The 17,040-nt window shown below is 40.0% G+C and overlaps 1 protein-coding gene across 1 annotated transcript in view; it reads right to left on the bottom strand.

Annotated features, from left to right (window-relative positions):
* The window catches only part of hecw2b (HECT, C2 and WW domain containing E3 ubiquitin protein ligase 2b), a 210,992-nt gene that overhangs the window by 32,106 nt on the left and 161,846 nt on the right, over nt 1-17,040 (bottom strand). The window contains exons 18-22 of the mRNA XM_039792539.1: nt 16,670-16,766; nt 16,380-16,463; nt 6,841-6,863; nt 3,930-4,050; nt 3,708-3,821 (exon numbers count right to left, since the gene is read on the bottom strand). Of these exons, the coding sequence (XP_039648473.1) occupies nt 3,708-3,821; nt 3,930-4,050; nt 6,841-6,863; nt 16,380-16,463; nt 16,670-16,766 (439 nt within the window). The remainder of the gene's footprint in view (nt 1-3,707; nt 3,822-3,929; nt 4,051-6,840; nt 6,864-16,379; nt 16,464-16,669; nt 16,767-17,040) is intronic.

Genomic DNA, 17,040 nt, shown 5'->3' on the forward strand with positions numbered 1-17,040 from the left:
TGTGCGCGTCAGTCGCGGGGGAAACGGTGCAACAGCCCTGCCCGCTGCAGACAGCTGACAAGATTGAAACAGTAGCAACTTTCACAGACTTAAGAGTGAAAAATCGTTACAGCGTACATTGATGTTACAATGTACACATGTTGGCAGGGCAGTCTGAAATGTTTTGCACGGTCTTTTGCTGTACGTTTTGTTGGTAATGTGAGATTTTCAAGTCACACACACGTCTCGTCTTCATAACAGAAACAAGGAAATTGATTTTACCCGTTCTCACTCCCGCTTGGTCAGTGGCTGCACGTGGGACTGCTGGGATGTGTTGGCAATGAAAATGCGATAGGGAGCCCCGGCTGTCAATCAATGTCTTCCAGTGATATGGGCCCCTGATTGGACCATGCCCATAAGCAACCGCGTACCCTGCTTACCGATAGTTACCACTCAATTCTCATTGTCTACCTGGCTTTGGCAGGTAGATTGACAGTATTACCCTCCAATTGCAAAATTCACCCGCATTTGGCAGGTGGGCGGCTGTTAATTTTATTATATATATATATATATATATATATATATATATATATATATATATATATATATATATATTAGGGCTGTCAAAATTAATGCGTTAATTTTTGCGTTAGTTTTTTAATATTTAACTCGTTAAAAAAAATTAACGAAATTAACGCAGCTGTGTTTGTTTACTTCATGTGGCGGCTGAGAAACGTAATATGTCTCCATAAGAGCAGGCGGCGCTACTCTTGGAGGGATTTACCTGATGGAAGTAGGCCTACGGGCCAGTCAAGAGTTGAAACATGGACTAGTAAGATCCCAAAAGAGAAAAAAGATGATGTGTTAGAATCCAGAAATGAATGAGCACGGGCTATAACGGGACCGAGTACTAGTTCCGACATGTTGTCTCGTCAGGAGAGATGCTCCACCGGTAAGCTGCTGTTTCTCTACATTGAGCTGCGGTTTAAGTTTGATTTGTCTCGACTGCTGTGCTGCCGATATGTACGTGCGCGATTTGTTTGCTTGATAACTGTTACGTTGGTCACGCTGATAAAACCTTATTTGCAGTCTGATGTTTAACGCTGTCGACTCGATAGTATCCGTGACTATATTCCAGTAAATGTTTGAAATTGGTGCGTCTCACTGTCACACAAGCTACTTCCTGGTTGCGGTGCTGGAAGGGAAATGTAGTCAATCGCTTTACATTGGTAATGGATTGCTGTGCACAGCGTCGCTATCTAAAACTACACTCACTGTTTTCACTTTAGGCCAACATACACCTTTGTGGTTTTGGGTTACTGGTTTAATGTGTAACATTGATATTGATATTGATGTGCATTTCTGTGTTTAGATATATGTGCTTTGCTTAGTCATTCAGATTAAACACTATGTATATTATAATATTTATGATATTAAGTACTGCCTAGATTGTAATTTATATTCTCTCTCTCTCTCTCTCTCTCTCTCTCTCTCTCTCTCTCTCTCTCTATATATATATATATATATATATATATATATATATATATATATATATATATATATACACACACACATTTGTATATTATTCAGAATATGGTATATTAGGTATGTGGCTAATATTGGGGGTGGTGACAAATATCTGCTCTCAAGTCGGACAGTTTCTAGCCATTTCAGCAGCCTTCAGCAGGACTAAATAAGCCAAATTGTTGCTGCTGTTGTTCTGAAAGATATTAAACATTCTGAACTTAGCAGAACCTTTCCTTGTTTGTTTTCTCTTCATATTTGCAAAGTTAAGTGATTTAGCATTATTTAAATATCCATTACTACAAGCTTCAGTCTCAATTTAAAAACGCGATTAATCGCGATTAACTACAGCAAATTGTGCGATTAATTAGTTAATTTTTTTTAATCGATTGACAGCCCTAATTTGTAGATTCTCACTGAAGGCATCAAAACTATGAATGAACACATATGGAATGATGTACTTAACAAAAAAGTGTGAAATAAATGAAAACATGTCTTATATTTTAGATTCCTTAACCTTTGCTTTTCTCTCAATGAGCTTCATGAGGTAGTCACCTGAAATGGTTTTCACTTCACAGGCCTTGTCAGGGTTAATTAGTGCAATTCTTTTCCTTATTAATGGGGTTGGGACCATCAGTTGTGTGGCCGACAGCCCTATTGGACATCTGTTAGAATTCATATTATGGCAAGAACATCAGCTAAGTAAGAGAAACGAGTGGCCATCATTACTTTAACAAATGAAGGTCAGTCAGTCTGGAAAATTACGAAAACTTTGAATGTGTCCCCAAGTGCAGTCGCAAAAACCATCAAGCGCTACAACGAAACTGGCTCACATGAGGACCGCCCCAGTAAAGGAAGACCAAAAGTCACCTCTGCTGCTGAGGATAAGTTCATCCAAGTCACCAGCCTCAGAAATCGCAAGTTAACAGCAGCTCAGATTAGAGACCAGATGAATGCCACACAGAGTTCTAGCAGCAGACACATCTCTAGAACAACTGTTAAGAGGAGACTGCGCGAATCAGGCCTTCATTGTCAAGTAGCTGCTAGGAAACCACTGCTAAGGAGAGGCAACAAGCAGAAGAGATTTGTTTGGGCCAAGAAACACAAGGAATGGACATTAGACCACTGGAAATCTGTGCTTTGGTCTGATGAGTCCAAATTTGAGATCTTTGGTTCCAACTGCCGTGTCTTTGTGCGACGCAGAAAAGGTGAACGGATGGATTCTACATGCCTGGTTCCCACCGTGAAGCATGGAGGAAGAGGTGTGATGGTGTGGGGGAGCTTTGCTGGTGACACTGTTGGGGATTTAATCAAAATTGAAGGCATAGGCTACAGAACCAGCATGGCATCCTGCAGCGACATGCCATCCCATCCGGTTGGCGTTTAGTTGGACCATCATTTATCTTTCAACAGGACAATGACCCCAAACACACCTCCAGGTTGTGTAAGACTATTTGACCAAGAAGGAGAGTGATGGAGTGCTGCGCCAGATGACCTGGCCTCCACAGTCACCGGACCTGAACCCAATCGAGATGGTTTGGGGTGAGCTGGACCGCAGAGTGAAGGCAAAAGGGCCAACAAGTGCTAAGCATCTCTGAGAACTCCTTCAAGACTGTTGGAAAACCATTTCAGGTGACTACCTCTTGAAGCTCATCAAGAGAATGCCAAGAGTGTGCAAAGCAGTAATCAGAGCAAAGGGTGGCTACTTTGAGGAATCTAAAATATAAGACATGTTTTCAGTTATTTCACACTTTTTTGTTAAGTACATAATTCCATATGTGTTCATCCATAGTTTTGATGCCTTCAGTGAGAATCTACAATGTAAATAGTCATGAAAATAAAGGAAATGCATTGAATGAGAAGGTGTGTCCAAACTTTTAGCCTGTACTGTATATATATGTTTATTTGGTTTACAGCTTTCTATTTTGTCATGATTTTATTGTATTTGATTTTATTATTATTTCATCTTGTCTTAATTTTTGTATAAGTAAGTGGTGATGATGATGGGTGTTGAAGGGGAAGGGGATATGCTCATGGTGTGAGTTGTATGTTCTGCATCTTATTATGAATTTAAATAAAAACTGTTAATCATAAAAAAATCATAGATAAGCCAGATAGTCCAGGAAATGGGCTATGGTGCACACACATGCAAACGTGTTGTGGTTTTCATGCTTATTCTTCTTCTCCCCCTCCCACATACTCACCCCTCCTCCCCAATGAAGCTGACGTAGAGCTTGCTGCGCTGCAGGTCTTTACGGGAATAGCACATGATCTGGTTGAAGGCATCTTCCAGCAGATGGTCACGACGGATGATCAACCTGAGACACAAATACAAACAAGTAAGTGGACAGACAGACACATACAATTGTGTTAGCACAAAAAAACAAGAAGAAAGGTCTGTCTTTAAACAAACACATTACACCTACTTTAGCTTCCCTGGTCCTTGGCCGTAGCCTTTAGTTTCCAGTTTCCTGTAGAAGTTGCGCAGTTTGGCTTCAAAATCTCTCTTGTAAGGTGCTGGGGCTCTGGCATTAGCTCTCTGAGTACCTAATGAAGAGAAAAGTTTTACTCCTTTACTGCACTGGGATATGTCAGTAATCGGGACAGGTCGGTGCATTCCACTGGTTATTTTGTGATGCCAAAAACATTATGTCTGTGTGTGACTGGACTCTCAGGGCTCTATTTTAACGATCTAAGCACACGGCGTGAAGCGCCTCGTGCAGTTGCGTTTAGGGCGTGTATGAATCCACTTTTGCTAGTTTAACAGCGGAAAAAAGGCTCCATGCGCCAGGCACATGGTTCAAAAGGTATGTACTTAGTGTCTTAATTAATCTTAGGTGTGTTTTGGGCATAACATGCAATTAACCAATCAGAGTGTCATCTTCCATTCCCTTTAAAAGCCAGGCGCGTTTGTACCTTGGCGCATTGCTATTATAATGGTGGATTTGCTAAGCAGGAAGGAGAGATTTTTAGGAGTGGAAACCAATCTGCTCGTGCGCGAAGAGAAAGCGCACGAGCAGCACTGTGCCACCAAAACTCCACAAGGTGAAGCAGGGTTAAAATAACAATGAAATGCTTTGTTATTGATTTTAGACCAGGTTTTTGTTGGTCAATGGCACGATCATTTTCCGCTGCCTCAAGATAGCAATATGCCAAGAATGCACCTGAACATACCTCCCTGTAAGACGAGCATGGCCATGGGCGCACAGATGGGAAATTGACAACTGCATCGGTTTTAAACTAACAAAGTTAGTACTTTCGTCGAAGTCAGTGCATTAAAAGTTTTTCAGAATCTTTAGAAATTTGGGGAAAAAAAAAAAAACCCCAAGGAAGGAAAAAAGGGGAAAAAAAAAAGAAAAAAAAAAAAAAAAAAAAAGAAAAAAAAAAAAAAAAAAAAAATTCAGATGCAAACTACAATGTGTATTTCAAGTAACATATTTTCAACTTCCTCAAATTCAACAGGCCAAATTCAGCTGCAAAATGTAATGTTAAAAAATTCTGTGTTTTACGCAATCGATTCTAGAATCTAGATTGGTAGTTTGCCATAGTAGCTGCAGCAAACAACTATTTTGTCTGCTATTTCATCACTAAATTAACTTTTGAGACTTTATGTGAGAAATGCAATGGGTCGAGTTTGAATATGGGCAGTTTTACGAAAATGTATGGCCAATCGAACATTTGCTCCGATGTTGTCGGACTTGAGAAGCTCCAGTCTGACGTGACAGCCAGCTAGTGGCGGCCAAGATCGCTCCCTCGTCGGCTGACCAGCATACCTGCCAACACTCTCGTTTTTCCCGGGTTTCTCCCGTTTTTTAGCCCTATCTCCCGGACCCCTCCCAGTTTGTTATTTCTCCTGGGAAACTCCCGTTATTCGCATGGCCCAAACTCCTTTATAAATAATTGGACCAATATGTTGACCAGTTGCCAGATCTTGTATGAAACAAATCCTATTCACACAATCCACACACAATATACAATTTTCAATTTGTTTGCCAACTCGACCTGGCAACCTATAATCCAGCTTCAAAGTTCAGACCCGAAAGCCAGCCGATAAAAATGGCAGGTGAAGGCGGTGTTCCCGCAAAGAAATCGAAATATAGCTGTAAATTTCAACAGTGTTGGGCACAACAATTGACTTGCATATCGACAACCTCCACACTTTTTGTAAGGTGTGTCGCATTGATTTTAATGTAGCGCCCGGCCGGAAAAATTACATTACCCAGCACATTAAAACACAGCGGGTCTTACTAAAAAAGGAGAAAGTTGATGTGGCGCTGCTTCAGGAATCACATCTTAATGATAGTGAGCATCTTAGATTGAAATATGGTTGGGTTAGCCAGGTTTACTTCTCCTCTTTTACCACCAGCAGTAGGCGTGTTGTAATACTTATAAGTAAGAGAATACCATTTCATTTAAAGACATGTGTCAAGGACACATATGGAAGATATGTCATTATTAAGGATATCCTACAGGGAGAAGAAACTACCGTGATGAATCTCTACTGCCCACCTAATTATTCTCCTGATCTCTTAGCAAAAGCATTTTTAAAATTCACAGAAATATCGTCATCTGTAGCTTTAGTGGGGGGTGACGTTAACTGCTTGCTCAACCCCCTAATCGATAGACCTCCCTCGCGTAGCTCTGCTTTGACGAGCCAGGCCAGTGCCCTATCCGCGATATGTGATGAGATGAGCTTTCTCGATGTGTGGCGAACTTTACACCCAACCGACAAACAATATACATTTTACTCCCCCCCTCATAAATGCCACACTCGTATAGATTATTTCTTTGCCCCGAAGTCCCTCATACAATATATCTCATCTTGTGAAATTGGAAACATTGTTGTTAGTGTTCATGCTATGGTATGTCTGAAATTGACTACTACATTTTGCAGGAAGTAGGCGATAGAGATTTGATTCACGCCTTCTAAGAGAGGAGAAATTTGTATCTTATATGACCAGTGAATTTAAAATCTTTATGGATATAAATTTGCAGTCCACTGAAGACCCCTCTCTACTTTGGGAGACTTCTAAAACATATATCAGAGGTTTAGTAATTGGCTATTCTGCCTCTAAGAAACGAAGGCAATTGGTAGGGTATCTGTTATTAAGATGAACGTTCTTCCTAGATTACTGTACCCCTTACAGATGATCCCCTTACTACTTTCAAACAAAGTACTGAAGCTACTTAATAGCTGGTTGAGTGAATTTATCTGGAATAAAAGAAAACCCAGGCTTCAGATTGTATCAACTCGCATCACATTTGAGGTTTGTAGCCGAATGGGTGAAGGAGGATCCCACCTCTGTTTGGTTAGGTCTAGAAAAGTTTCATACTCACTGTTCATTGCTCGGTCTTTTGTCCTGTAAAAATATAAAATCTGTAAGGACTTTGTGCAATAACAATCCTATAGTTATTAATACTGTTAAAGCATAGTTTGCAGTGAGTAAGTTGGAGGGAAGATCTTTATTGACTCCTTTGCTTTCCCCATTACAAGGAAACCCTGACTTTGAGCCAGGCATGACAGATATAGGTTATGATATTTGGACACACCAAGGAATTAAAAAGATGTGTGATTTGTTTGTGGGATCCTCCTTATCCTCATTTGAACAAATTCAGGCTAAATATAGCATCCCTGGCTCTCTTTTTTTTTTTTAGATATCTCCAAGTTCGAGATTTTATATTTAAAAAAACTTTTGCTTCTGAAGCCTCTTTATCTCTAATAGAGAAATTACTGCTCAATTGTCCAGTTAAGAAGGTGATTACTTCTTTTTATAATGTGCTTTACCAGACATCTGTCATATTGGCAGTCTCAGACGCAGCACTAACATGGCAAACTGAATTGGGTGTAGCTATTGATAAGGAGAAGTGGGATGTCATTTGTATTCAAACAAAACGGATATCTGTCTGTAATCGTGCCAGATTGTTACAGTTTAAAATTATTCACAGACTGCAAATATCTCCTAGCAAAAGACATAAAATGAATCCTCAAACCTCTCCTGGTTGCCTTAAATGCAAATCAGCGTTGGGTACATATACTCATTGTGTTTGGTACTGTCCTAAAATTCAGTTATACTGGCAAGATATTCTGAAAGATATGAGCGCCATATTTGGAACTGCTATGACCTGTGATCCTGTCTCGCTGCTCTTGGGATATAGAGACTAGAGCTGTCAATCTCCCTTATAATACCATTTGAGTTTTTTTTTTTATATTTGAATATTTAATGCTCAAAATGCAGCCTGTTAAATATGTTCTACACTACTCTGGCTTATGCATTGTCAATGCCACTACAAGCATGTGGTTGTTGTTACACGTTCTGTCCACTAGAGGGGCATCCATTAGCCTGGCCTTGAGGCGACCTGCACGCAACTTTGTTTACATTCATTTTCCACCACGAGCACACAGCGACAAACACAAATCAACAGAGTAATGAAACATAATCTAACAAGTGAAGCGGCTCTGTTGTAAAGGCTAACGGTGCTCGTTTAGCACAAAGTCATCATGTTAGGAAGCACAGCCGAAACCATTTGTCATAAACTAGGTAAGTAACAAACGATGCTAACTGCATTAATAACTAAGCCAAACGTTGCTGTCACTACTATTTTAGTGATTTATAAGCAACCTGATTCCAGCAGATTGTCACATTATTGAGAATACAGCTGTTAAAATGTAATATATGAAGTAGAAGCTAACTCTGACAGCTGTAGGGCAGCTAACATAAACTTTAGCTTTCTCCATGAATCTCCCAGCTACGCTAAAGTTACCTCCCGACGCAGAACGAACTATTGATAACATCAGCATTTTGGCTCGGTGGAAGTCGATTTTAAAGTCATGTCAAAACTATTTCCCGTCCTACTTACGATTTCCAGCCGCAGCCTGTCACTCCCCCATGTACTAACGTTACCCGGTATGTAACGTTAGCTCTGTGATGTTGTACTAACGTTACTCGGTATGTAACGTTAGCTCTGTGATGTTGTACTAACGTTACTCGCTACGTAACGTTAGCTCTGTGATGTTGTACTAACGTTACTCGCTACGTAACGTTAGCTCTGTGATGTTGTACTAATGTTACTCGCTACGTAACGTTGTCTTAAGACCTCACAATGTGTTGTGTTTCTCACTCCCGCTGTTATTGTTCATACGGCGTGATATGAATCACACATGCGGGTAGGTCAAGGCGAGAAGAGGGAGATTAGCTAACGTTAGCCAACATATTTATATAAAAAAAGTCACATTCGAATAGTAATTTCAACATTCGAATAGTATTGATTTTTTTTACTATTCGAATTATATTCGAATTTCGGTATTCGTTCCAACAGCCCTAATAGAGACAGTAAAAATCAGTCCTGATTCAGGCAGACGATATGATATTCTCACCTATGGTGCACGCAAGAACATTTTCCTGTCGTGGATCAGCGACAAACCTTCTAAAACATCTTGGCATAAACTCATCATGGAGCTTTTTCCTCTGGAATACCTAACTTGCCTTCTTCATTCTACAAAAGGACGTTTCTTAAATATTTGGACTCCTTATCTTCGTTTTACCAACTCTACTGTTGCATCTATACTGAATGGCATCGCTATAGATTAGCCATTTTTATTTGTATTGTGTCATATGTCCTGAATATTGTCCAGATCTATGTTGTGCTGAGCTTTGTTCTTTCTTTTTTAGGGCCCGAGCACGAAAGTGCAAGGCCCCAACGGTGCCTTGCACTGAAAGTGCGAAGGAACCTATTGTTTTTCGTCAGATTATTATTATTTTTCCGAGTCCTTTGTTGCATTTTTGAGGGGGTTAGTATGCACGAAAACTCACAAGAATTTGCACACATGTCACAACTGGTGAAAATTGCAAAGTATTGTAATAATTGGGCTCGGGCGTTGCCAGGGGGCTCCATAGAGCCTCCTAACGTGCGCATTAATTACGACAAAAGTAATAAGTTAATATACCAACTTTTGAGGGAACATAGGTCTCATCTTGAACTCCATCGTGCTATTTTTAGAAAAAATTCTAAAATTCTAAAATTTCTGAAAAATTGGTTTTCTTGAAAAAATCTTCATTTTATGAACACATGTTTGAGGACTTTAGGATGCACGAAAACTCTCAAACTTTTGCAGCCATTTGCAGAATATTAAAATCTTTCATCTGAATGCACATTTAGGCTTGGGAGTGGTACGGTTGCTCTATAGCGCCCCCTAATTGGATTTAGCACTTGGGCACATTTTTGACGGCCTCAATATATACAAAAACTCACAAAAATTGGCGCACACATAAACACCTGGGAGCTTTGCATGACTGTACAGCGATTTGGGCCATACCTCTAAGCGGGCTCCATAGCGCCCCCTAAGGCGTAGAAGGCCTTAACATGGACATAGTTGGTCTGATCATCACCAGATCTAATACACATATTGCTCTAATAATTGCGGACATATTCCCCATTTACCTTCATTAGCTCCGCCCAACCAGAAGGCGGCCATTTTTAATTATGCATTTTTCAGGTGTTTTACATTCTTTCGAACTTGTCCTAGGCTGTGATTTCAATCTTCTTGAATCTTTGCAGGTAGTATCTGTTGACCCTCATGACGAAAAGTTATCCAGAGAATTTTGATAGTTGAAAAAATGCTCAAGTTATAGCAACTTCCTGTCTAAACAGGAAATTGCCTTATCGGGGCAACAATTATTTCGATTGCCCGAAACTTGACAAGGTCGTTCCTCATGGCCGGTTTAGCATCTGTGCCAAAGTTGGTGGCAATTGGCCATTAGATGGCGCTGTTTTAATATTTTTTTTTATTAATCAGCAAAATATTGATATATGGGAAGCCTACTTTGTCTAACTACTCCTGGGACGTGAGTCTGATCGGCACGAAAACTTGCAAGTAGACACGGAGGACCTTCATGAAAAAAACTTATCAAAAGAATATTGATAGCTAACACAGTGCACAAGTTAAGGAGGACCAACTTCCTATAGGTGGGTGTGGAAACAGAAACTGTTGTATCTTGTCAACAGCTATTCCAATGGACACAAAACTTAGTGCAGTTGTTCCTCATGTGCTACTGAGGCTGTGTGCCAAATATGGTGATAATCGGCCTTTAGATGGCGCTGTTGTCATTTTTTAAATTAATATAGCAAATTTGCTTTATGTGAAACCTACTTTTTTTAACTCCTCCTAGAGCGGGAGTCCCATCTGCACAAAAATGTACACATAGACTCGGTGGACCCACGTGACAAAAAGTTATCAAAAGATTTTTGATAGCTAACACAAGGTGGAAGTTACAGAGCATCAACTTCCTGTAGGGGGCTGTTGAAACAGGAAGTTGCGTATCTTACCAAGATTTATTCCGATTGACACTAAACATGACACAGATGTTCCGCATAGGGGCATGAGCATCCATGCCAAAGTTATAGTGAATCGGCCATTAGAAGGCGCTGTTAGAATTTTTTTTGTAATTAGCCACATCACGATATATGGGAAACCTAATTTGTCTAACTCCTCCTGGGCCGTGAGTCCAATCTGCACAAAAACTTGGATATGGACTCGGTGGACTATCGTGACTAAAAGTTATAAAAATAATTGTGATAGCTAACACAATGCGCAAGTTACAGAGGACCAACTTCCTGTAGGGGGCTGTCGAAACAGGAAGTTGCATACCTTACCAAGATTTATTCCAATTGACACCAAACATGACACAGTTTTTCCGAATAGGGGCATGAGCATCCATGCCAAATTCAGAGTGAATCGGCCATTAGATGGCGCTGTGAGAATTTCTTTTATTAATTATTCACATTGCGATATATGGGAAACATACTTGGTCTAACTCCTCCTAGGCCGTGAGTCCAATCTGCACGAAAACTTGGATATAGACTCGGTGGACCCTTGTGACTAAAATAATTTTGATAGCTAACACGATGCGCAAGTTATGGAGGAACAACTTCCTGTAGGTAGGTTTCGAAACATGAACGGTTCTATCTTGGCAAAAGTTATTCAGATTTACATGAAACTTAGAATGTGTGGTCTACATGTGATGTTGCATTTGCCAGTTCCCCCCCGGGGCAAGAAGCGAGGGCCCGTCATCGCTGCTTGCAGCTTTAATTTTTTTTTTGTTCTTGTTTGTTAAAGGGGTGATAGAATGCAAAACCGATTTTACCCTCTCATAGTTGAATAATGACAGTTCGGTGGGTAAATAGGACATACATAGAAGCTCAAAATCCCAATGACACCCCTTTACTATGAAAATCTCATTTTTTGAAACTGCCGCTGAAAACGGGCGAATCTCAACAAAGCTAGTTGCTTGCGTAAGCATCTCAAAAACCGTAACCTTTGTCAGCCCATGGGTGTATTAAGAGAGCGGTCATGCCCCAACATTTACATGACCTGAGATCAGGTAGTTTTCTGAATCTAGCTAGGTCACGCAGATCTCTGCTATTCCATTACAAAATTCACTTCTGAAACTTTTTTATGCGAGAAATCAACCATATAAAGCTCAAATATGGGCCGCTTTAAGAAAATGGATGGCTAATTGCAAATTTTCTCCGAGTGTGTGTCGGAGTTTAGTGCCGGTGTTGGTGCTGCCTGGGTTGCTACATCGCCGCCCTGACCGGCGCAGTGTCAGCGAAGCTTGTTACCCCGCAATCTTTTACCGCAGCCCGCAGGTTCCAGTAAATCTTATAATGGGTATGTGTGTTGAGTTATTTAAACAAACAATCGGGGAAATAAACGCCTCTTGTCCGCGAGTCTCATTGATAGAGCCGCGGTGAGATGGAGTCCATCAATGAGAGCTAGCTAGCCTCCTCCTAACTCTGACATTCACAAAAATACATTAAATTGAAAGCCGAAATCGGACCAGTGTTAGCTAAGCTTTGTAAGACCTTGAGGAACCTGTAATATTCATGCCGTGACGAAATTCAAACTGTAAATATAATTTAGTTATGGCGACAGTGTAGCTAGCTAGCTGCGGTATTTCCCCATTGTAATGAATGGGACATATAGCAAGCAGCTGCTCGTCCTACAAAGACGCCTCGCGTTCATAAAAATGCCTTAAAATCAAATCGGACACAACGGTTAGCTTTATAAGACATTGGGGAATGATGTTACATATGTGGCGTGACGAAATTCAAACCGTAAATATATTATAGTTATGCCGGCAGCTGGCCGCAGAGCCCCGTAGTGCAGTATCCACAAAGGGTGACTTTGCCCTGGGTATGGAGCACAGCCGGCTGCCGCTTTCTCGTCAGACTGTGTGGAGCTCCTAAAGTCCGACACGTCTTACCAAATTTGCAATTAGCCATAAATTTTTGTAAAACGGCCCATATTTCAGCTTTATATAGTTGATTTCTCGCTTAAAAAAGTCTCAGAAGTGAATTTGGTAATGAAACATTGCAGTGTCTGGAATATGAGATTCTGTCGCTTCTCTAATGTATGTGTATTGGGGATTCTCTCAACCAATCAGCGCGCGTCTCTAATGTGTGCGTATGGCAAGTCACTCAACCAATCAGCGCGCAGCTCATCTAAATATTCATGACCATACCATATTTGGAAGAAAAGCTCTTGTTACAAATAGGGCCAAAACACAGGGATGCATAAGGGCCAATAAAATATCAACCAGGCCATTTTCAGCCCAACCAATGTTACATACCCCATTAGGAGACCATAAGGAACAGTGTGAAATACCCTATATAATCATTCTATCACCCCTTTAAACTTAAATTTGTTCAAAAGAAAATAAAAAAAAAGTGGGTCTTACAGTACACTTAAAAGACACTTAACTTGTGTCTCTCTCTCTCTCTTGTGACATTAATAGACCCTCAATCTCTCAATGTTATAAAAAGCTTGCTCACCCCTTAAAAAGACATGGGAAAGGGATTTGAATTGCAATTTATTCAGTTCAAGATTATGCATTGTTTCTATTGGACTCCCTGTAGATTGTTTAGACTTTGATTATGTCTTATATGTCATATAAACGGTTTGCAAGATTGAATGTGTACATTAGACAATGGGAAAAGTACCTAGGCTTTCTGGAGGGCTCCTAAGAAGTCATGTGCTGTGGAGAGGCTTATACTACTATATGTGCGTATTGTTTTACCACTAATACATAATATGACCATTGGTTTACAGTTTGTTGTCTATTTTGGTATTATTTTAATGTATTGTCTTGAATATTAGGGTTATTTTATATTGTCTTAATTTTTGTCTAAGAATAAGTTAACAACCAAGGTCATTTATTTTAAATTTTTGAAATCTACAGAGAAACAACTGAAAAAGGTGGTGCCTGTGTTTACATGTTGCAGTGTTAATCTACAGAGAAACAAGAGAAAAAGGAGGTGTTCATGTTTACATGGTGCATGTTTGCTAAAAGACACAGAAACAAGAGAAAAAGCTTTTTGGGAAGTAAAGCAAGATTTGTAAGTAGCATCTCCTTGGGGCTCCGTCTAACCCAAAGGGCAACCTCCCGTACTGAGCAGTTCATCGAGTGGTCACCTGCAGAAGTGAGTTTATTTCCGTAGACCCCTTGTTAACAGCCTGGTTAAAAAAAAACGTCTTTGGTCTCTACAGCTAAGTTTACCTGTCATGACAACTCTGGGGGTTGAATTTATGTTATAACTCATCAAAGTGGTCACTTTGATTGACAAGTGCCTGTTGTGGTGGAATTTCCAGAAACACCATGTTGTGGTATGATGAGACAAAGGAAGAGCTTAGACAACATCAGGTCATTCATAGGTCACAGGTCAGGGGATGAGAATATTTGGCCAGTCTCTAATAACCAAACCTGTTCATGTATAATTATGTTTGTGTCTCTACAGACTCATGGAGTCTACATAGACAACTGCATGATAAGTGAATGTTTTGTTTCAGGACTGTCTCCTTTTGGAGGTCGGTGGGCCAGCCACACTTTTCAAAACCCCAAAAAAAAAAAAAGGGTAAAAATGGTTTTTAACAAAAAAAAAAATTTTTTTTTAATTTTTTTTTTTTTTTTTTTTTTTTTTTCTTTAATGTTACGACATGCTTCTGTGTAAGTCATCAAAATCTTCTTCACGTATGTGAAATGAGTTGTGCTGCTCCTGAGTTTTTCCTTAACACCTGTAGTGAGACAAGGCTCCCTATCAGACAGTTCAGTGAAAGCTAATGCGAGTCACTGCTCTTGACTTCCTGGCTGTGTTTTTGCCTTTCGGACAATTTTCAAGCAAATATCCAACGCATATTATGGCTTGCTGTACATTTAATTGAACTAATGGACCCTCCCAAGCAGTCTACCCTGCAGTTCCGGTAAGTGAAATTCTAATATATTATTTAACGTTATTTGTGAGCATTATTAGCACGTGAACTGGCTAATTGTTCGACACTGACAGAGGTCTCAACGAAAGACGCTTAAACCGAAGTCAAAACATAACTATTACTATTAAATTGACAGTGATAATACATTTTTTGTAGATGACAGATCCTTTTCACTCCCTTTTCAAGTTATATATTTATATATATTTATATATATATATATATATATATATATATATATATATATATATATATATATATACATACATACATACACATACATACACACAAAGTACAGGCCAAAAGTTTGGACACACCTTCTCATTCAATGAGTTTCCTTTATTTTCATGACTATTTACATTGTAGATTCTCACTGAAGGCATCAAAACTATGAATGAACACATATGGAATTATGTACTTAACAAAAAAGGCTGAAATAACTGAAAACGTATTATATTTTAGTAGTAGCCACCCTTTGCTTTTTTGATAGCGTTGCAAACCCTTGGTGTTCTCTCAATGAGCTTCATGAGGTAGTCACCTGAAATGGTTTTCACTTCACAGGTGTGCCTTGTCAGGGTTAATTTGTGGAATTTTTTCCCTTATTAATGGGGTTGGGACCATCAGTTGTGTTGTGCAGAAGTCAGGTTGATACACAGCCGACAGCCCTATTGGACAACTGTTGGAATTCATATTATGGCAAGAACCAATCAGCTAAGTAAAGAGAAACGCCATCATTACTTTAACAATTGAAGGCATACTGAACCAGCATGGCTACCACAGCATCCTGCAGCGACATGCCATCCCATCCGGTTTGCGTTTAGTTGGACCATCATTTATTTTTCAACAGGACAATGACCCAAACACACTTCCAGGCTGTGTAAGGGCTATTTGACCAAGAAGGAGAGTGATGGAGTGCTGCGCCAGATGACCTGGCCTCCACAGTCACCGGACCTGAACCCAATCGAGATGGTTTGGGGTGAGCTGGACCGCAGAGTGAAGGCAAAAGGACCAACAAGTGCTAAGCATCTCAGGTGATTACCTCTTGAAGCTCATCAAGAGAATGCCAAGAGTGTGCAAAGCAGAAATCAGAGAAAAGGGTGGCTACTTTGAGGAATCTAAAATATAAGACATGTTTTCAGTTATTTCACACTTTTTTGTTAAGTACATAATTCCATATGTGTTGTATATATGTATATGTATATATATATATATATATATATATATATATATATATATATATATATATATGCAATCTAATGAGGTTTTCTTCTTTTACTGATTCACACTTCTGACAGCCCTCAGAGATGATTAATCCAACATCAGCAGAATATTCCATCCTTAGTGGGCGATAGATTCAGAATGAACGACAATAAATAGAACGGCTGAGGACGTAAGGAATGCCAGCGCCTAAACATTGCGAAAGACACTCATGTCCTTTATTTTTCTGAACATTGGTGTAACTTCATCACTAAACACTGACTCAGTCATCGACTTTCACACCTTGCATTGCTGCAGTCAAATCAAAAAGAAATCAGAAATTAAATAAGGAAGCAAACATCAGAGAGGGATCGAGACACTGAAGAAAGGGAAGACAAAAGGAATCAGGTCTCACCTTAGTAGCATGACAAGATCAGCATCACCTGACAGCCTGGCCAATCCTGATCCTCCATCTGTGCGTATCAGCTGCACCTTCTCCCTGTTGTCATAGCAACATTACACTGAGACCTGGTGACTATCTTTGTTTCATATCAAAGCTATACATTTAAATACTTAATAATACTAATAAATACTAAAGGTACCTCATAAACTTTGTGTTAGGTACCTTGGTACGGGTGTGTGTGTGTGTGTTTGTGTATGTGTGTGTGTGTGTGTATGTATGTGTGTGTGTGTGTGTGTGCATACCTGAGTGAATGATTCCAGTTGAAATCAGGTTGTCTCTCCTGCAAAATCTCAAAGATGTTTGGTTGACGAAGAAACGACACAATCTTGTCATTGTAAGCTGAAAAAAAGCATACACATATTGTTAAGGAAAAACTCAGGAGCAGCACAAATCATTTCACATATGATTCGGGAGACCTGATGAATTACAGCGGAAACACACCACACGCTGAAGCGCAGCGAATAGCCATGAAGCGTAGATTCGTGCATGATCGCGCACCTGGCCATTCATACCGGACGTGCATTTCTCCGCGCCGGTCACAAAGCGATCTTTCTCCTCTAGGCTCTCTCTCTCTCTCGCTCTCTCTCTCTCAATGTGTGTGTGTGTGTGTGTG

The sequence above is a fragment of the Perca fluviatilis genome, chromosome 24, assembly GCF_010015445.1.
Source record: "Perca fluviatilis chromosome 24, GENO_Pfluv_1.0, whole genome shotgun sequence".
Lineage (NCBI taxonomy): Eukaryota > Metazoa > Chordata > Actinopteri > Perciformes > Percidae > Perca > Perca fluviatilis.